Source organism: Cnephaeus nilssonii (genome assembly GCF_951640355.1).
Source record: "Cnephaeus nilssonii genome assembly, chromosome: 6".
In the NCBI taxonomy this organism is placed as follows: Eukaryota; Metazoa; Chordata; class Mammalia; order Chiroptera; family Vespertilionidae; genus Cnephaeus; species Cnephaeus nilssonii.
This window is the reverse complement of record NC_137077.1, coordinates 78022029-78044879: the sequence shown is the minus strand read 5'-3', so window position 1 is coordinate 78044879 and position 22851 is coordinate 78022029. Positions and strand designations below refer to the sequence as shown.

Genomic DNA, 22851 nt, shown 5'->3' with positions numbered 1-22851 from the left:
GTATGATCAACAAAATTCTGTTATATTTTCCTATAATTAGAAGGGTATAAAAAAGCAACAGTTTGTGCTATAAATGTCATCCTTTCTAGGACTATCTTTGAAACTTCAAAGACCTTAGTGGCTCCCATGATCCAAAGCAGTAACTGAAATTCCAATAAATTTCAATAAAAACTAATTAAGGAAACCATATTAAATATTATTAACCAGTTAATTGCCTCTATTACCAGGAGTAATTAAAAGTCAATCCACACTATACTCCAAAACAGATATACTCTTCATAAGTAGCTGCTAATTTAAAAAAGAAATATGAAAAAAAAAACCTTTTGAATATTCTCTAATTTCTTCTTTTCAACTTCAAACTGTTTCAACCAACAATGTCTCTTTTCTTCTTCTTCTTGAAACTGCTTTTCTTCTCTGTCCCTCTGAGCTTTGAGAGTTTCTTTCTCTTGGTCTTCTAGTTCTTTCTGTTTATCTTGCCAAGCCTCAAAAGATTGCCTACATCTTTCTTCCACTTCACAGTATCCAAAATTTATTTCACCATCATCTGCAGTCATAAAGAGAAATAATATTATTTTAAGATCAAAACTGTCAATAGTGATCCATTGTGAAGTACAAAAGTAATTTTGAAAAGAAGAAATAATTTCAACATATTACCAAAGAAAAAGTGATAAAATAAAAATCCTATATAATAAAAGGCTAATATGCAAATCGACCGAACGGCAGAATGACTGGTCGCTATGCAGGAGCTGACCCCTGGTGGTCAGTGCGCTCCCACAGGGGGAGCACTGTTCAGCCAGAAGCCGGGCTCATGGCTGGCGAGCGCAGTGGTGGTGGCAGAATCCTCTCCTGCCTCCATAGCAGCGCTAAGGATGTCCAACTACCAGCTTAGGCCCGCTCCCCTGGGGAGCGGGCCTAAGTCATCAGTCAGACATCCCCCGAGGGCTCCCAGACTGCAAGAGGGTGCAGGCCCAGTTGAGGGAATCCCCTGAGTGCACGAATTTCATACTCTGGACCTCTAGTAAAAAAATATAATCTTAAATATACATGGAAATTCCACTGCGGTCAACAAAGAAAACACATAACTTGCTTTAAACTACTCAACAAAACTTAATCTAAAATTATAATGTGTGTGTGTGTGTGTGTGCTCCTGGATAGTTATTGTATTATTAAGAAATTCAAGGCTGGGTATGTTTATTGCAGTCAGCTATATATGTAGAAAAATTATAAATATATTTCAATCAAGGTACTTTAGGAAGCATAAACAAAACTATGAGAGTATGTAATTAAATAAGCATGGTGAAAGTATTATATATGATTGTATTTTCCTAATTGTCAAAAGAAAAAGCTACATTTCCTAAGATAACTATAATCGGATAAAAATTATCAAAAATATTATTGAGTTTTGTCCACCTAGCAAAATATGTTCATCCACATCTTCATAAGGACCAGGCTCTGGAACAGAATTAGGACGGTCACAGTGGGTTTTACTTCTCAGAAATTCTTCTTTTTCTATTTCAGATAATATCTAAGAGGTTAAAAGAATACCAGTGATTAAAAAGAACCGAAATAGAGCATCAAATTATCAGTATTATATAATATAGAAATTATGTCTATACACATAGCTACAACTTTTTTTAAAAATTTATTTTTGAAAGTATTACAAATATCCCCTGCCCTGCCCACTGATCCCCTCCATCCCACTCCCACCCCCTCCCCAGACTGTCCCCACAGTATTTTTTGCCCATCGGCTATGCATATATACATTAAGTTCTTTGTTTAATCTCTTCCCATCTCCCTCCCCCCACCCTTCTAAAATATGTCAGTCTGTTGCATGTTTCAATGTCTCTGGATCTGTTTTATTCATCAGTTTATTTTCTTCATTTGATTCTATATATAAGTGAGATTATGTGATACTTATCTTTCTCTGACTCACTTATTTCGCTTTAGTATAATACTCTCCAGGTCCCTCCATGTTGCCTCAAAGGGTAAGAGATCCTTCTTTTTTACTGCTGCATAGTGTTCAGTGGTGTAATTGTACCACAGCCTTTTTATCCACTCATCTCCTGATGGGCACTTGGGCTGTTTCCAGGTCTTATCTCTTGTAAATTATGCTACTATGAACATAAGGGTGCATATATTCTTTCTGATTGGTGTTTTGGGATTCTTAGAATATATTCCTGGAAGTGGGACCACTGGATCAAATGAGAGTTCCATTTTTAATTTTTTGAGGAAAATCCTCACTGTTTTCCAGAGTGGCTGCACCAGTCTGCATTCCCACTAGCAGGGAACCAGGGTTTCCTTTTCTCCTCATCCTCACCAGCACTTGTTGTTTGTTGATTTATAGCTATAACTTTACTTACTTCAAACCCTTCTCAAATAAAATTCTAAAGCACATTCATAATTATTATCTTCATGGTGAATAATAATGTTTTCCCATGCAAGCTGACTGTATTTTAACTTTATGATTTTTAGAACTCTAGTCACTCTATAATATTAATCCACAGCAATTTCCTAAACTGCTTGATAATCATTTTAAAATATTTTTACTAATATTTGTTTACCTCCTAATACATTTCTATCTTTCTTACCTGTAGTGATTTTTCACATATACAAATTTCTGATCTATTCAATATGTTTAAAAACCAGGACTGTTGCCTACTTTAATATGAATTATACATAAGACATAATTCTGATGAATACTTTTCTATAATTAGATTCAATCAGACTCTAGATGGAAATAAAAAGATGATCTATTCCAATGAAATACCAGTATGATAATTCTAAGTTAATATTTCAAGTTTTAGTGTTATCAAAACAGCAAGTAAGAAAATACATATAATTTTCATATTATTTTAAACATCTTATGGAGAATAGAGTTAGATAAAATGAGAGTTTTAAAAAATGAATCCAAGATATTGAAACTGTAGAATAGATTTGTGGGAGTTTTAACCCAACATGCTAATTCTCCTTTACTCTTATATTTTAGGAGTATTCAATTATATCTTTAAAGAAAAACTAAGATGTTCTAAGTTGAAAGTTTCTATACAGTATTTAAAATCTCTGCTGGAACACATTACATTCCTAAGCAAGGCAATAAACACTAGAGCATATTCATTTTTTGGGGTCAGAGTTTTGGGAGGGGGGAATGCAATATCATTCTACTCTTTTATCTACATACACATAAAATTCCTAAGTAGTGATGTTTCTTTTTTTTTTTCAAATTTCTATTTCTTATATTTTTAAATATTGAAGTTTGAGTGGTTTTATTTTATATGCCAAGGAAAATATAAAACTAAAAATGATTTGCTTAAAAACTATTTAATTTTTAAATCAGTGAACTTTAAACCAGTGAATATCATCTGGCGTAAGAGGGAAGGTAAGAATGAGTAATTTTAGTTAAATGTTGAACATATACCTTCATTAATTGATCTGAGTTTTCTTTATATTCAGGTGATAATTCTACCCTTAAGCGCATATGATTATTAGAAACTGCTCCATAAGTATAGCCTAGAGAAAGAAAAAATATTATAACTTTAAATATTAGAGTAAGGAACAACATATTAAAATTTCAAACCTTCCAACATCCTTTAATCTCAAATTCTATCATAGCATATTATTGATCAGTAACTCAAAACAACAGAAAAACAACGAAGAATAAAGAACAGGGGAAATCTATAATTTTTACTCTAAAATGTAACAAATTTTTATATCAGTAATTTGGTATCCTCTTTTATATTCTAGATTATATTCTAGACTAAAGTTTATTCTCCACATACACACAATAATGTTTTGTTTGATATTGTAATGACATCTTGATTAGAAGTCAACAAAAGTTTAATTCTACCTGCTACAACTAGCAATATAATTTTACACAAGATATTGAAACCACTTTAATAAAAGTATTAGTTTGAAAGATTATAATTACTAACATGTGAATGAAGTAAACTTTCTTGAGTTTATGAGTTTTTGTTTGATTTTATCAAGTCTTTGTATTATCTGTGTAGATGTAGTTATGTTTCTTTTCCTTATTCATTTAATGTGTTAGATCATGGTAATGTTTCCTGACAGTAAACTATTTTTTAAGTTAATCATTCTGCTGGTTAACTTTCCATTCACAACTATTTTGTCAGATACAGATTTTCGTCTTCAACAACTATGCACAATCTTTCTGGCATGCTTTCCTGTGTGAGGGACTGTAGAGCAAAAAATAACATTCTCCAGATCCCCTTTAAGCTAGGTTTCTAAGGGTGACTTACGTTCTATCAATTGATATATCTGTGTAATTATTTATTTTTATAAAAATATTATGTGTGAAGAGAGGCAGGGAGCTATATTTTAACATTTTTTTGGCCCAACCATGATAGATAGAAGGAGCTTTGGTTTGGAGACAGGAGTGCATAGTAGATAATAAATGTCTCTGACTTTCTTAATTATATCAGATAGCAAGCTCCTGCAGCAGACAGGTTCTGCAATGTATGTGTGTGTGTGTGTGTATTTTGTACACGTTGGATATTCAGTCTACAGTCTGTTTCTTAAGTTCTGTTAACAATCTGTTACTTATTGTTGTAACAAATCTCCAAAGATTCTTCTCCCACATTTCCTGGTATGCACAGAAAATGTATAGATCCTCTTGCACAGAAGCTAGACTAACCCTGTGTAACCATCAGGACTGGTAGGAATGATGTTGCATGATCTGAGAATAGGTCATAAAGAAACCTTACAAGGTCCCACCTTAGTCTCTTGGTATTTTGTTTGTGACATGGTACTTCTCACCATGCAGGTGCCATGCAGGCCATAGGGACAAACCACATGCAGGTGCCATGCAGGCCATAGGGACAAACCTCCTGCTGATAGCACCAACTGAACGCCCAGCCAATAATTAGCATCAACTGCCAGACATTTGAGTGAGCCATCTTGGAATTACAATCCAGAAAAGATTTCAGGTGACTGCAGCCTTACCCAACATCTGACTCCAAATGCATAAGATACCCAAGCAAGAACTGCTTGGCTAACCCCAGACAATCGACAGAATCATAAAAGATAATAACAAATTGTTATTTTAAATCACCAAGTTTGTTTTGCAGTAATAACCAGAACATTTACTCTACCCATAAAAACAAACACACAAACAAATACCCTCAATGGCTTCTGATGTCTACAACTGGGAGCCCTAATCAATACATCTATCTTCATAAATTGAGTTAGACTCTGGCTTCTATTGTATGTGTTACAACTATACAATTGTATTTTTTAAATATGTACCTTTTTATAACTAAATTAGTATATAGCCTACAGATTTTTGCTCCTGGATGGTTTGTAATAATTCTATTGCAAAATTATTTCTAGTTTCTAAAGACATTTGAAAAGAAATCCATTTTCACCATCTTGCCAGATTATTGATGTAATAATATTTCTATTTTTTATCAATAAATTTTGATAATTTTAATTTTCTTGGAAAATTATTCTATTCATTGAAACTATTAAACCTATTGACTAGAGCTGTATAGGAGATCCTCTCATAATTTTCTAAACCACTGCCATAATTGTAGTTATATAAACTTTCATATAACTAATCTACACTAATAAAAGAGAAACATGCAAATTAACCATCACTCCGCTATGCCCACCAGCCAATCAGGAGGGAATATGCAAATTAGAAGGAGAAAGATGGCAGCTGCCCAGCTGCTCCAGGCGCGGAGTGGCCGGGTGGGGCAGGATGCCTGCTATGAAAGGGAGGGTGGGGGGCGAAGGGATCTACAGGAGCAACCGGCCGCAGTGAAGACGAAGACTGCAGACTCTGGAGTCTGCAGTGAAGACAAAGATTGCAGACTCTGGCCGGAGTCTGCAGTGAAGACAAAGATGGCAGACTCCAGCCGGAGTCTACAGCAAAGACGAAGATGGCAGACTCTAGCCAGATCCTGCAGCAAAGACAAAGAAGGCAGACGCTAGCCGGAGTCTGCAGCAAAGGCGGCAGACTCTGGCAGGAGTGAAGGACTGGTCCCAGGTGCTGGAGGAAAACCGGTGCTGGAAGCCAAGGGAAGGAAGGCCTATTGCACGAATCTCTTCGTGCAACAGGCCTCTAGTTTTCTATAATTGTTACCTTTGGCTTTTTTCACAATTAAGCTATATAATTGGTAATATACTTTTATTTTCATTGTGTAAACCTTAGTAAAAATAAATTATCATACCATTAAAATTCCTCAAAACTCAACTATAAATAATCACTGCCAAAATTTGAAGCATCTATAGTATATAGCAAGTCTTTACATATCCATTCATACAGATGCTCAGGACAAAAATACGGAGCCATTTTTTTCTCTTTCTTTCACACCAATCCATCAATACATCCTTTTGGTTCTTCTACCATAAAAATGGTTTCTAGAATATGACTGTTTTTATCATTTATACTCAAACTAGAGGCCCAGCGCACGACATTCGTGCACTGGAGGGGGTTGTCCCTCAGCCTGGCCAGCGCCTTCTCACAGTCTAGGACCCCACAGGGGATGTCTGCCTGCCAGCTTAGGCCCGATCCCTAAGCCAGCAGTCAGACATCCCTCTCACAGTCCAGGGCTCTCGCAGTCCGGGACCCATCACTCCTTACTGCCCGCCTGCAGCGGAGGCGGGAGGGGCTTGCGCCACCGCCACGCGCTTGCCAGCCATGAGTCTGGCTTCTGGCTGAGTGGAGCACAATGACCACCAGGGGGCAGCTCCTGTGTGAGCATCTTCCCCCTGGTGATCAGTGCATGTCATAGAGATCGGTTGTTCCACTGTTTGGTCGATTTGCATATTAGCCTTTTATTATATAGGACTAGAAGCCCGGTGCATGAAAATTCGTGCACTGTGGGGGTGGGGGGTCCCTCAGCCCGGCCTGTGCCCTCTCATAGTCCAGGAGTCCTCAGGGGATGTCCTACTGACATCTGTGGGAGGTGACCGGACAGGCTGATCAGGGGATGGTGCCGCCCCCCCCCCGCCATCGCCCCTCTGTGACCGCTGGTTGCTGCCCCCTCCACCATCACCGTTCCCTCCCTCTGCCTGCTGGCACATGTTTTGGCTGGCCTGGTGCCACATGCATGCCGGCCCCTGCCTACTGGTCGTTCTGCTGTTCGGTCGATTTGCATATTACACTTTTATTATATAGGATTACTTTCATCTCTAACTATTGTAATAGTCCACCATGATTTATAAGAGCCCTATATGATTTGACCCTAGTATTCTTAGACATAGTCACAAAGGCTTACTGTTCTTCAAATATATTAAGCCCACTCAGTGTGTCTTGGCATTTACAATTCCTTCTTTCTGGAACATCGGCTCTCTAGATATCCTCATGGTTCATCTCCTCATTCATTAACACATTCATGTGGCTTACCTTCTCAGTCATTGCTTAAATAGCACCTCCCCAGAGGGGCCTTCCATAACTACCCTATCTAAAATAGCAACCTCCAAACTCTATCGCTTTATTTTGAATTTGTTTTTCTTTCATACCATTTATCTGTACTGGAACATTACATATTTATTTATTTGTTTATTATCTGTCTGTCTACACTGGAACATTAGAACAGTAGAGTAGAAGGTTTGCCTATTCTGTTCTCTGCTGTATTCTCCGTGGCTAGAACAGATATTTTCACACAGTAATATCTGTTGATGAGTATCTTTGAATATCCACATTGTGACTTATGCTATTATTTGCATAAATTACATTAAATTTTATAACAATTTAAATAATATATCATAAATATTCATGTCATTAAATATCTGTCTAATACCTTTTTTAATGGGTGTATTATTGAACACACCAACCTCCTGTTGAACATTTAGATGGTTGCAATTTGTAATTATAAATGAAGCCATGATTAATTCTAATTAAATCTTTTATTATTTAACTAGAGGCCCAGTGCATGAAATTCGTGCACAGGGGGTGTGTCCCTCAGCCCAGCCTGCACCCTCTCCAATCTGGGACCCCTCGAGGAATGTCCGACTGCCCATTTAGGCCCAATCCTACCATGGGCAGTCAGATATCCCTCTCACAATCCAGGACTGCTGGCTCCCAACTGCTCGCCTGCTTGCCTTCCTGATTGCCCCTAACCGCTTCTGCCTGCTAGCCTGATCACCCCCTAACCACTCCCCTGCCAGCCTGATTGATGCATAACCACTCCCCTGCCAGCCTGGTCACCCCTAACTGCCCTCCCCTGCAGGCTTGATCACCCCCAACTGCCCTCCCTTGCAGGCCAGGTTCCTCCCAACTGCCCTCCCCTGCTGGCCACCTTGTGGCGGCCATCTTGTGTCCACATGGGGGCAGCCATCTTGTGTGTTGGAGTGATGGTCAATTTGCATATTACTCTTTTATTAGATAAGCCTAGAGGCCCAGTGCACGAAATTCGTGCATGGCAGGGAGTGGGGGTAGCGGGGGGTGTTGTCTCTCAGCCCAGCCTGCAGTCTCTCCAATCTGGGACCCCTCAAGGGGCCTTCATTTTTTCCTTCAAGAGTGTGGTGGAAAAACCCTAGATTACCTTCTTGGATTCTTATAACCCAAATTACCAAGAACACTGCAATTGGTGGCCTACAGGGAGCTTAGCCAATGAGTTGTCAGAAAAGGTATTTACTCTCAAAATGGTTTGGCTCAGTGGATAGACCGTGGGCCTGCAGACTGAAGGGTCCCAGGTTTGATTCCTGTTAAGGGCATGTACCTTGGTTGGAGGCATATCCCCAGTGGGGAGTGTGCAGGAGGCAGCTAATGGATGTTTCTCTCTCATTGATATTTCTGACTGTCTATCCCTCTCCCCTCTTCTCTGTAAAAAAAAAAAAAAAAAATCAATAAAAATTTTTTTTAAAAAAGGTGTATCCTCTGCAGCTCATGCAGCCCCTGGGTTGTGTCCACTGGGCTAGGGGCGTGTCCCTGCCACCCGGTGGTGGCTGCCGGGGTCTCCGCACACCCCAGAGGCCAGCAGCCATCCCCCTGTGGAGGGCGTTAGGCTTGGGGCATGGACACAATTTGCCACTTGGTGCTGGAACTTGGAAAGCCTCTGGGGTGGGGTGGGAACATCCCCGTCTCCAAATGCCCCAAGGCCAGCAGCCAGCCCCACCATAGGCCCCAGGCTCGAGGCTTGCAGGGACCCCGGGCAGCACGCAGCGGTGGCCGCCAGGGTCTCGGCACACCCCAGAGGCCAGTGGCAGCCCCCGGTCCTGGGCGCCTGGCTGGGGGCGTGGCCCCAAACCGCCGCTTTGTGTAGGAGCCTTTGCAAGCCGCTGGGGGCGGGGTGGAACATAGCGACGCGGGGATGTTCCGCCCGCCAGGTTGCTTGGCGCCTACAACCATAGGCTCTGAGTGGCCAGGGTGCGTTCTGGGACCCCTGCCGCTCAGGACCTAAGCACGGGCCTACAGGCTAGGAGTGGTCTGGGTCCGGAGGATGTTTCCTGGACCCAGGCCGCTCAGCGCCCGCATATGCAAATTAACCGCCATCTTGTTCACTCTGATTGGCTGTGGGCATAGTGGAGGTGTGGTCAATTTGCATGTTTCTCTGTTATAAGGTAGGATTATTCTTAGAATAATTCCCAGGAGTAAATTTGATCAGTTGAAGAAAATAAACATTGTTAGGCTTTTTATATAAATTATACTTTTCTCCAAAAAGATATATAAACTGACTAGAGGCCCAGTTCACGAAATTCGTGCACGGGATGGTGTCCCTCAGCCCAGTGTGCACCCTCTCTAATCTGGGACCCCTTGAGGGATGTCCGACCGCCCGTTTAGGCTCGATCCTGGTAGGATAGGGCCTAAAAGGGCAGTCGGACATCCCTCTCACAATCTAAGACTGCTGGCTCCCAACCACTCACCTGCATGCCTGCCTGATTGCCCCTAACCACTTCTGCCTGCCAGGCTGATCACCCCCTAACCAATCCCATGCCAGCCTGATTGATGCCTAACTGCTCCCCAGCTGGCCTGATTGCCCCTAACTGCCCTCCCCTGCTGGCCTGGTCACCCCTAACTGCCCTCCCTTGCCAGCCTGGTTGCCCCTAACTGCCTTCCACTGCAGGCCTGGTCACCCCCAACTGCCCTCCCCTGCAGTCCTGGTCACTCCCAACTGCCCTCCCCTGCAGGCCTGGGTCCCCCAACTGTCCTCCCCTGCAGACCTGGTCCCCCCAACTGCTCTCCCCTGCTGACCTGGTCTCCCTCAACTGCCCTCCTCTGCTGGCATGGTCACCCCTAACTGCCTTCCCTGTTTGCCTGATTGCCCACTACTGCCCTCCCCTGCAGACCTGGTCCCCCTCAACTGCCTTCCCCTGCAGGCCTGGTCCTGCCCAACTGCCTTCCCCTGCAGGCCTGGGTCCCCTCAACTGTCCTCCACTGCAGGCCTGGTTCCCCCCCAACTACCCTCCCCTGCAGTCCTGGTTCCCCCACAACTGCCCTCCCCTGCTGACCTGGTCTCCCCCAACTGCCCTCCTCTTCCAGCCCAGTCACCCCTAACTGCCCTCCCTGCTTGCCTGATTGCCCACAACTCCCCTCCCTTGCAGGCCTGGTCCCCCCCCAACTGCCCTCCCCTGCAGGCCTGGGTACCCGCAACTGCCCTCCCTTGTTGGCCTAGTCTCCCCCAACTGCCCTTCTCTGCTGTCCTGGTCACCCCTAACTTCCCACAACTGCCCTCCCATGCAGGCCATCTTGTGTCCACATGAGGGCAGCCATCTTTGGCCACATGGGGGCAGCCATCTTGTGTCTTGGAGTGATGGTCAATTTGCATATTACTCTTTTATTAGATAGGATACTTTTAAAATAGTCCCATGATTAGTTTTCTTTAATGTAAAGTAATAGAATGCCTGGTTTTAATTAAGGCTGGTTAAACAAATATTGGTGAGTAGTATTTATTGGATATATAGGAAGGTTAGTAAGAAAAACAAATGAACTAAATTGAACAGTCCAATATACTATAGGTATTATACTAGAGATTAAATATATGAATAAAATAAGAGATAGATACTTTAAGCAGTTTAATTTTCTACATTTTAGGTTAATTATCCTCACAAAAAAATTTATCTGTCAAGCAGATAAAAACTGTACTTACTTAAAACATCAGTATCTTCTAAGTCCTGAAGAATGAGCTCTTCAGCAGTTTTACTCTTATTCTTTATGATGTTAATACAGTGAAGAACTGACTCCGGTAATTCAACTAAGTCCTGAAAATTTCAATAATGAAAGGAAGTATAAAATTTTTCATTAAAACTATGTATCAAATATCCCCTCCTTCATTTCACATCAAAAATGTGAGAAAATGCATAGATGAGGTAAAAGGCTATAAAGAGCATAATTCACCTCATACCTGTCAGAATGGCTACTATCAATAAATCAACAAATAACAAGCACTGGTGAGGATGTGGAGAAAAGGGAACCCTCATGCACTGCTGATGGGAATGCAGACTGGTGCAGCCACTGTGGAGAACAGTATGGAGTTTCCTCAAAAAATTAAAAATGGTACTGCTTTTTGACCCAGTGATCCCACTTCTGGGAATATATCCTAAGAATCCCAAAACACCAATCAGAAAGGATATACGCATCCCTGTTTATAGCAGCATTATTTACAATAGCCAAGATTTGGAAACAGCCCAAGTGCCCATCAGTAGATGAGTGGATAAAAATCTGTGGTATATTTATACAATGAAATACTATGTTGCTCTAAAAAAGGAGGAACTTTTACCCTTTGTGACAGGATGGATGGACCTGGAGAGTATTTTCTAAGCAATATAATCCAGTCAGAGAAAGACAAATACCATATTATCTTACTAATATGTGGAATCTAATGAATAAAATAAACTGATGTACAAATTGGAACCAGAAGCTTGGATATGTGGGACAGACTGGATGGTGTCCAAGGGGAGCGGGGGAGGGTGACTGGATAAAGAAGGTGAAGACTTTAGTTGAAGAACATGTATACCCTATGGGCACTGACAATACTGTGGTGAAGCCCAAGGGAGCAGGAAACGAGGGAGGGTGAAAGGGGGAAGGGGAACACCTGCAAACATTAAAATGTTTTAATAAAAAAAAAACTGCAAAAAAAGGGCATATTTCAAACAAATATATATGGTGAAAAATTGCTTTTCATTTTCAGGTGTTATGAATTATATCTATGATTCTGTTGAATTTCATAATCACATGAATAATATCAGGATATTTTGTTTCATTTAAATTAGCTGTGGCTAAAAAGACATAATAAAGTAAAAATATTAAATTTTCTCAAATATTATATGTAGGTTATTGAAATCCTAATTAAAACTTAGAATATAGTTATTTTTTGAAACTTGGCGAGTGAGTTTTGTGGTTTTTAAAAAAAACTTAGTTGAGAAGATTTTGAAATTGCAAAACAGAAAATTGAACTCATTTGAAATTGAAAAATATAAAACTGTAATATGGTAAAAATTAACAGAGTAATGGAAAATATTAGATAATCTTGGATAGATCATATGTAAAACACTAAATGTATAAAAGGATATAATAAGTCAATAGAGAAAAGTTGTATTATTCAACAAGTGATACTAGGAACATTAAGTTCAATTTTCTTTCTAAGTATGTTCAAGAAAATTTCAAATTAGATCTTCATTTTATAACATAAATTTCCATTATATTAAGAGTTTTGATGTAAAAAAAGGAATCATAAGCAATGTTTAAAGCATATAAACATTGGGAGACATACACAAGTGAAAAGATAACATATTTGATTCAAAAATAATAATTACCTCTATAGATCTAAGGTTTTCACATAAAGTTTGCTTCCATCCATATATATTCATATTAGAATGTTCATGATTAATGTTAAAAAGCAGGATACATATATCTATAATAATAAAAGCGTAATATCCTAATTAGACCGGGCGTCCTTCCGGGACGAAGCCAGGGTTGCAGCCGCCACCGCTGCGAGGGAGGGATCCAGGCAGCTGGCTGGGAAGGCGTACTCTTGCACAAATTTCATGCATTGGGCCTCTAGTATATACATAACATGGTATAATCCCAATTTTACAAAAAAAAATACATATATAGAATGTGGATTTACAAGGTGATTTCTATCTTCAACAAACTTTTATATTTAAATATCTATCAATTTACACTGTTTAAAGATGATCCTAGGGTTAAACATGAGATAAATACACAAAACATATTGAGAAAGTAAAATATCTCCAGAAAAGTTTACTCCAATTAAAGGGCTCAAAAGTCCAAAACTTAACACTTACAGCATCACTCCCATCACTCTGGGTTTCTGAGTTTGAATCACTATCTACATCATCTTTTTCCAAAGAAGAAATGCTGATTTTGTCCAATTCGGCTTCTATTTCTTCATTGATCTTTGCATCATCATCATCATCTTCCATCATCCTTCACAATAAATCACAGAACTAATTAAAAAGGCTAATATGCTAATAAAAATTATGGGTTCTTTAATGTGTCATAATAATCCAACATTGTTCTATATACATATTTTAGTTTAACAAATGTTTATCACACCTTATCATGTCTGTACCATATATTTAAGAACAATGTTTCACTACAAAATGGTCAGGTCTATTACTAGACTTTGAATTCTCTAAGGGAAAAGTTACATGGAATGAGCTGGCTTGCCTTCCTGAACCAAAAAACTTCACAGAAAAACTCATCCTAATAGAAATGATTAATAGAAAAATACATATGATCAGCTTGAATATTCAGAGATTAAAATACTCACAAGAGAACAACCTAAGTCTATGTATGGGGGAAACATAAGGCTAGTTTCTACTCATTAACTCAGAGTTGTTAATTTTAGCAGAGAAAGCTATGTTTTGCAACAATAACATGTAATATTGGATAATTATGGCATGTAAAATCAAAATTTATTTCATTTAAATCTTTTTTTAATATATTTTTTATTGATTTCAGAGAGGAAGGGAGAGGGAGAAAGAGATAGAAAAATAAAAAAAAAATCAATAATGAGAGGGAATCATTAATTGGCTGCCTCCTGCATGCTCCTAACTGGGGATTGGGCATGTGCCCTGACCTGGAATCAAACCATGATCTCCTGGTTCATAGGTCAATGCTCAACCACTGAACCATGCCAGATAGGCCATTTAAATCTTTAATACTTGTAATAGATATGCATTAATCAGTATATTTCAGTATATCTTCATGTCATCCTCATCATCATCATCATCATCATCACTATCATCATCATCATCGTCATCACTATCATCATCATCATCATCATCATCATCATCATCATCACTATCATTAGCTTCCAAGTATTAACTAGCTGTGACAAGGCAGGCACTAGAAGGCATTTGTATAATGGATAATCTTTAGAGTAACTTAAAAGGTTAAAGGTCATTAGAGTCACTGTATAGATGAGAACACACAGGTTTGAAGAGGTTACTTAACTGTCCATAGCCATTACATTAATAAGCAATGGGGGGATATGGACACATGTAATACCTTAATCAATAAAAAAATTAAAAAAGAACAAAATAAATATGTAGACTACAGTTGTAGATATGTCAGTGGAAAAATAAATAACTAAAACACCTGATTTTGAAGAAAAAAAAAAGTAATGGGGGCAGGATCATAATTCAGACATCCTGAATTCAAACCCTACGTTCTTCACTACCAATGGTCCCCAAGCTCAAGCTATTCATCTGCCCAGCAATCCTTCTGAACATCTCCTTGTCTAATAATCTTCAAATTATTTATCATATCCCATTAGCAGATCAAAAAGTTAATTTAGTGTCTCTTGATTATCAAGTTTTAATGACAGGATAGGATAGAAAATATTAGAATATGCCAGAAAAGAAACTGTAAGTACACTATATGTGCTAAAGATAAGAATTGTTTAAAAACAAACATGTTTCTAAAGTATGTATGTGTGCTTGAATTACAATGTAACCTATTTTTTGTTGTTTGTTTTATTGTGGCTCTTGGTAAAAATAATTTTGAAAATGACTGTACTAGTCAGCTATTATTTTATTTTAGACTATTCCAAACTTTCATTCTTTCCTCAAGTCCCTGGTCTTTCGACCTCTGACCTCTGTCTTCTTGGATTTGCCTCTCTCCCTCCCTCCCTCCCTACCTCCTTCCCTCCCTCCTCTCTCTCCTCTCCCTTCCTCTTTTTTCCCCTATTTTACTCATCCGTCTCAAAATCAACTTTTTTGGTGGATTCTACATGGAATTATGCTGAGAAACCAAAGCATGAGATACTTTAGGATTCCATTTCTATAACATTTTTACATGCCACAATTTTATAAATGGAGAACATATAAGTGGTTGGTAAGAGTTGGGAGTTGATTGGGTTGGAAGAAGATGGTTATGATGATAAAAGGCCAACATGAGAGAACCTTATAGTGTTGGAACTGTTCAGTATCTTGATTGTGGTAATAGATAAGTGAGTATATTCAGATAATAAAAATTATATAGGACATATACACACACAAATAAGTACAAGAAAGCAGATTGTATCAATATAAATATCTTGGTCATATTATAATATAGTTTACAAAATATTATCATTGGAAGACACTGGACAGAGTGTACGAGGGATAGTTCAGTATTATTTTTTAAGACTGCATGTGAATCTACAATTACACTACTAAAATGTAAAGATCCTAAGTACTCATTAGGAAAACAGTTAAATAAATTATAATGCAGCCATAGAATAGAATAATATACAAGTTCTTCAATAAAAATAAGCACACTTACTGTACTCCTCAGGAAATATAGCCACAGAGAAATAATTAAAAAATGGCAGGTATCAGAAAGATATGCAGAGTAATATCACTCTTATGTAACCACACACACCCTTTATTTTTAGACAGAAACTTGCTGGAAGGCATTGAGGAACTTTTAATTTTCATTTCATACCTTTATGTTGAGTAATTTTTAAAATAATAAATATGCACTACTTTCATAATTTTAAAAGCTAGTTTAAAAATACTCAGTTTTATCCACAACCTTCCTCACCTAAAGGAAAACAAAACAACACTGGCGCAAAATGTGATTCTGTAATCAAACCAACTTAAAGTGCAATTCAAAGGTTAGGTTAAACTTTTTTTTTTTTAACGTGCTATAAAGCAGAATACACAGGTATACAAAACTTTATGTAGAAAGAAAGGCAGGAGACTAGGGTAAAGGTAAGAGTCACTTCCATTATATGTCCCTCTCTGCTCATCCACTGATCTTTAGATCAGCCCTGTCCAATTACATATTCGAGCACATTTGTAATCTTAAATTTTCTAGTTAGTAGCACCGTTTTAAGAATTAAAGAGAAACAGGTGATGTTAACTTCAATAATATATTTTATTTAACTTATTTATCCAAAATATTATTTCAACATGTAACCAGTTAAAAACTGTTATGAAGTTCAACCTAAAAAGGTTGCATTCTTGTTTGCAAACCAAGTAGTCAACATCTGATGTGCACTTTACACCTACAGCACATTTCAACGTGGACTGGCTGCATTGCAAACCCTCAATCGCTTCCTTGGTGGTTACCGGGCAGGTGAGTGCAGCCCTAGATTGATTCTGAAGTACGTGGCTACAGCAAACATTTAAAGTTTATAATGAATCCCTTAGAATTGGCTAAAGCCGCTAAAAGTGGTAAATCTGAAGTAACTCTACCTTTCAACCATAGTTCAACTATAATTAAAGGGGAGCCAAATCTACTTTTTAAAAGTAACCAAAATTATGTATGAAAAAATAAAATAAGAGAAAGAAAGAATAGAGAAGAAGGGAGGGAGGGAGGGAGGGCACCGTCATTTAGGGACGGTTAGTCAGAGTAGATCGCGTTTGACTGAGCTACCAAAATGCCCCAAGTGAAGGCAGCCTGGAGCTGGGAGCCTCGCGCAGCAGCCCGCGGCGCCCTCCCGCTCCCGCCCTAAAGCCGGGTCTTGACCGAGAGGCGCTGGCTCGTCTGCGCTCCCACGGCGCTACCTCCTTCCCACCCACGAACCCGACCTTGGGGGGCCCAGCCTTGGCGGGGGGCGGCCTTGCAGGGAGAGGCCGCCTTTGGGGGGCCCCGGCCTGAGTGACGCTAGCTCACCCACCAGCAGCTAAATCCCTCCACCGAGGTGGCAGACAGCGCCCGGAGAAGCCAAACAAACTGTAACCACGGCAACAGCCAATCCCAAGGCAGAGGGACCGCGTGTCCCACCGGTGCCCCAGTAGGACAAACTATCTCCTTCTGCAATTGGCAGGAACGCTGCATCTCAGGAGCTGGATGAGGAACTTAGGTAGATGTTAATATTTAAATAATTTTGAAAAGTAGTTAATAAAGAACTTGAAATTGTTTCTGATCTATCTATACTTATTACTTGCATCTGGTCAATGTTAAATTGCCTTTGTTCATTCCACAAAAACTTAATCCTGAATAGTGATTTATGGGGTCGGAAATATGAAAGGGGAGCCAATAAATTGTTTGCCTTCCATGACAACAGTTTCTTAAAAAAAAAAAAAAAAAGTAAATTATCACTCAATGTCTATCAAAAATCCTCTAAATGAATGAGTGGAATGAGAAATTAGAAAACTTATTTTCTAATTATGTTTTACTGTAAAATATTGACGTGACTCTCACTGTTTTAATATTAAATTTTAATTTTATGTACAAATCATGTGATTTAATTTTTAATTAAAATTAATCAAAGATTTTTGTGTGGAACAAATTTATAGAATACAAATGTGAAATTTAATTTTAGTTAGTAACAGATATTTCTGATTTTTATTGTTTTTAAGTTTGCAAACAAAGAATTAAATTCCAAGAGGAAGTGGCTATGCATGATTGCAAAAGATATCTGACATACAGTAAGCTAAAAGAAAACATTTAATTGAGCCTTTGAAAGGAAATAGACTCTATTGCTTGGTAACAATACTATAGTAAACTTGTATTGCATCAACTTAAGAATTAATAACAAAGTGAGAAATCAGTAGACTTTTGATGTTAAAAAACATGTTAATGCCTCATTCAAGAAAGATGATTTTCAAAACTAAACTATTCCTGGTTTTAGATCTAATTAAATTTAATACTTTCATTATCAAAGTTCATGCTAAAATGCCCCCCCCCCTTTTTTAGTTTAGTTTTGTGGCTGGTTTATAGACTATTCAAACTCTTCACTTATAATGGTCAGACTAGCATATTATGTTGAAATTCACATGTAAAAAATTTAAGCTTAATTTTATTTATAATTATGAAAGTAGGATTTTCATATATATATATAATCTATTAGTAATCAATTAATTTCTAAAACTAATTTTAAATAGCTAATTTAGTAATCAGCTAACTTGAAGATGAAGTATAGATTGCTTTCCTTCATAAACCTTACCTTGCCAAACAAATTGAGGGCAAAAGTAAATATATTGAAAGTTCTTCTGGAGATGAATTAATCCATGATGAGTGTTACTACATCTCTTATATCCTCATGGTATTTTTACTTTGGCAAAAGACTGAAAACTATATCAATTAGCCATACCTTAGTGATCACTAATTAATATCACTAATTAAGGAAAAATATAACAATTATCTCAAATAGTTACAGATTGTATATCAATTTAATTTGAAACTATTATTTAATGATGCATTGTTTAGCAGAAATCTATTTCATTGCAATCTTCCTAGAAATTATAGCCTAAAATTGTGTATGTTAGTTTGCCAATAACCTTTTAACCTGAGTAGGTTTTTTCATTTTATAAGTAACTTTTTTTTTTAATTACATTTTGCTCTTATTTGAAAATCATCTGTATGTCTGCTTGGTTTATATCCTATTGAGCTAGCACAACATATTTACATAGAGAGTATATAATATTTATTGAGGAAATGAAAAGATGAAAGAGAACTGTTTATTCCTCAGATATCTGATAAGAATAAGATTTATTTGAAGATATTAATTGATGGTGGGCTTTAGATTGATAGTATTCTTCAACAGATGACTTATTTTTCATATGGCAGTGATGTGATTTAAATACGCCAGAATATCATTGTAGTACTCAAATAACTGCATAGTAGGTATTAGCTTGTTTTTTTTTCTTTTTCTGAAAGATGATTATTGAGCATTCATATATATATATTTTTAATATGTTTTTATTGAATTTAGAGAGGAAAGGAAGGAGAAAGAGAGAAACATCAATGATGAAGGAGAATCATTGATTGGCTGCCTTCTGCATGCTCCCTACTGGGGATTGAGCCCACAACCCGGGCATGTGCCCTTGACCAGAATTGAACCTGGGACCCTTCAGTCCGCAGGCCAAGGCTCTATCCACTGAGCCAAACTGGCTGAGGCAAGCCATCATATTTTTAATAGGCAAACCAAAGTATTAGATCCTTAGACCTCTGCTTCTCTTTTCCCACTTAGAGACTATCCCAAACCTTCAGGTTCCCTCTCTAGCCTCTTTGTGCTCTCTTCCTGCAGCTGCCATGACCACCTGCTTCAGAGTCCATCACTTTCCCACGGTTCCCCTCCCATTTCCCATCCCCATGCCCACCTCCCTTGTATAACCTTAATATTTCTATACTAAAATGTGGTATAATGAGATTAATAGCTAGCATTTAGCCAGACACTGGGCTCAGTGCTTTATAAACATAATCTCATTAAGTTTTCACAACACCCCTATGAGGTATGTGCTATTATCAGGGTCATTTACAGATGATGACTTACATGGTATATATCTCTGGGTTTGAATCTCAGCTGTGCCACATATTAACTGGGTGGTATCAAGCAAGTCATTTTACTTTTCTGAGTTTCTTTCCTTATTAGTAATTTTGAGAGTGATAGCATACTAGTGCTGAATTTGCAAAATTTTGATGGTCAAGGGAATCAGTAGAAATGAGACATTTTAGGGTATGGGATAATGCTAATAGTTTACATATTTAAGCTCTACAAACCCGGGCCAAGTTTCATCATGGCCTCTTTCTAACACCCAAGTGTTGGCAATTCTATTTCCTATTAGATCCCTCATATTCTGGAATTATTCCACCACCATCTTGCAGTTCAGATCACATTCATTTCTCATGAACTAGTGCGTTAGCTTTGAAAATTGTCTCCCTGTCTTTGACTTCTGCACTGATGACAGAATTATGGTCCTCCAATATATTCAAAAAATAAAAGCAGATTTTAGCAGAGCATACACGATCTTTCACAATCTTTATTTCTCTAGCCTTACCTTTCATCTCTTGCCTCTCTGACCCATGCCCCAATGCACCTCACTGTAAAGTTTGTGGACACAGTGTTCTTCCATCTGTCTTGAAACCTTCCTACCTCTACCCCATTTTTATCTAACTGTCTTAGTCATTTTTTAAGGATCATCTCAAATTCATCTCCTCTTTGAAACTTCCCAGTTCCCTTTATTCCTGTCCTCCAACCCCAACAAATATTTCAGGTTTTAATATTTGACTTCTTGACAGTTTTTGTTATTTAAACATTTTTGTGTTCCTATCTCCTGGAACTTAAAACAATAATAAAAGCAATTAGAGTATTAATTCATTAAAATGGCACAATGAATAGGTCAAATATTATAAATTATCCTTCCATACAGCATTTATACTATTAAAATCACCCCTGCTCTTGGACCATTGATAAACTAATCAGGAAATGAACAAAAGAAATACCGCACCAGGACTGTATTTGATAAAGTTAAAAACAAATTATTTGCCTACAGCGATAGAAAATATAGATCATTCATGCTACAAACATTTAAATAGGATCTGCACTGACTTGTTGTGTGTCTTTGTGTTTGCACATCTACATTTTCATTGACATGGTTTCCAGTATGTGGGGCTTGTGGACAGATCAGCACATGACATCTCCTCTTACTATTCTGTGCAAACATGACTGTGGGCTTCCTTGATTCGTTGCTTAGACACACTGTTTTCCGTGTTCTAGCTCTTTCACATGAACTCCTTGCTGTGGTCTAAATGTGTGCGTCCCCCAAATTCACGTTGCAATCCATATACCCACTGTGATGGTGTTAGAAGATGGGACCTTTAGGAGGTGATGAATGGGAGTGGTGCTCTTATAAAAGAGATCCCACATTGTACTCTAGCCCCTTTCACCATATGAAGATACAAGAAGTTTGAGACCTGGAAGAGGGGTCTCACCCAGCCATACTGGCACCCTGATCTTGACTTCTGGCCTCCAGAACTATGATAATTTTTTTTTTTTTTTTTACTTATAAGCTTCCTAGTCTGTGGTATTTTGTTTTAGTAGACCAAATGGACTAACACACTGCTGTTTTGAAGTTACTGTGAACATCTTCCTTACCAAATTGGCTGTCTTTGAGAGTGTTGAATTCTCACTTTTTTTTTTTTACGTCTATACCATGTAACAGCATTTAGAAATTTCTTCTATCAGTTTCTGTAAGAACCTGTTTTTATTATCTTCTCATTTTGTAAAAGTATGCTTTTTAAAAAAAGTCCAAATTCGTAAACATGTCAGAAAATTTTAAAACATTGATATGTAATAAAGCAACAACAATAACAACAACAAATTGGGTGTTGGTTTTTTTCATAGACATTTTAGGAAAATTGGCATGGGGAAAAATTTAGTTAAAACAACCTTAAGTTAGTTCCTTTCCTTATACTGTGTACCCTAATATAGACAAATTAAATAATTTAATCTATTCATTCATTCAACAGATATCTGCTGAGTACCTACTATGTGCTAAACTATGGAGTTATAATGGTATACAAGACCTATTCTCTTCACATAAAGACCTCAGAGACTGCATAGGAAGAAAGACATGTAAAGAAGACAATAGGCAAAAATTGAGGTCAGGCCAGCAAGACCTCAAGAGGAGCTGACTTTATTCTGGGAAAGAGTAAGGACATCCTATATAATAAAGAGGTAATATGCAAATTGACCTTCACACCCTCGCACAAGATGGCTGCCCCATGTGGTCAAAGATGGCCATCCCCATGTGGTCAAAGATGGCCACCACAAGATGGCCGGCAGGGGAGGGCAGTTGGGGGTGACTGGGCCAGCAGGGGAGGGAGGACAGTTGGGGCGGAGCCAGGCCTGCAGGGGAGGGCAGTTGGGGGCAACTGGGCCAGCAGGGGAGAGAGGGCAGTTGGGGGGGGACCAGGCCTGCAAGGGAGGGCAGTTGCAGGGAGGACCAGGTCAACAGGGGAGGGCAGTTAGAGGCGACTGGGTTGGCAGGGGAGGGCAGTTGGGGGTGACCGGGTAGGCAGGGAGGGGGCAGTTGGGGGAGACCTGGCCAGCAGTGGGGGGCAGTTAGGGGTGATCAGGCTGGTATGCAGAGGCAGTGAGGGGCAATCAGGCTGGCGGTGGGGGGGGGGGGGCAGTTAGGGGCTACCAGGCAGGCAGGCAAGTGAGCAATTAGGAGCCAGCGGTCCAGGATTGTGAGAGGGATGTCCGACTGCCGGTTTAGGCCCGATCATTGGGTCAGGCCTAAACCAGCAGTCGGACATCCCCCAAGGGGTCCCAGATTGGAGAGGGTTCAGGCTGGGCTGAAGTAACCACCCCCATGCATGGATTTCATGCACCAGGCCTATAGTGAAGAGATAAAGGAAAAGAGAAAAGAGTGTTAAGACTGGAAACCAAATAAAATATTTTACTTTATGAAAATTGCAAATAGTTGAGTAAAGCAGCTATTGACATATTTTAAAAATTCCTCTTGGTCTCAACTGTCTAGCCAAAAAATGCAGATAGAGAAAGACAGGTACGGTTTCAAGATAACGTCAATATGTTCTTATATTTAGAGGGCAGAAGGGAATGTGATATTGACCACTGATATGAGAAGGAAAATGTACAAATGTTAGTCAGCAGAATCATTTAAAGTTGTTACTATGGCAAGTGTTTATAGTACAAGTTTTGCTTATCTTTTCAGAATCATCAGTATCTTGGGAGAAAAAGA

At 38.8% G+C, this 22851-nt stretch overlaps 1 protein-coding gene across 1 annotated transcript in view; it reads right to left on the bottom strand.

The window, feature by feature from the left end:
* Positions 1 to 17058, bottom strand: part of LRRIQ1 (leucine rich repeats and IQ motif containing 1) — a gene marked incomplete at its 3' end in the record, with an annotated part of 219205 nt that extends 202147 nt beyond the window's left edge. Inside the window, exons 1-6 of the mRNA XM_079775698.1 lie at positions 17033 to 17058; positions 13210 to 13351; positions 11052 to 11163; positions 3416 to 3507; positions 1411 to 1525; positions 321 to 544 (exon numbers count right to left, since the gene is read on the bottom strand). Of these exons, the coding sequence (XP_079631824.1) occupies positions 321 to 544; positions 1411 to 1525; positions 3416 to 3507; positions 11052 to 11163; positions 13210 to 13350 (684 nt within the window). The 5' untranslated portion in view covers position 13351; positions 17033 to 17058. The remainder of the gene's footprint in view (positions 1 to 320; positions 545 to 1410; positions 1526 to 3415; positions 3508 to 11051; positions 11164 to 13209; positions 13352 to 17032) is intronic.
* Positions 17059 to 22851: the final 5793 nt, after the last annotated feature.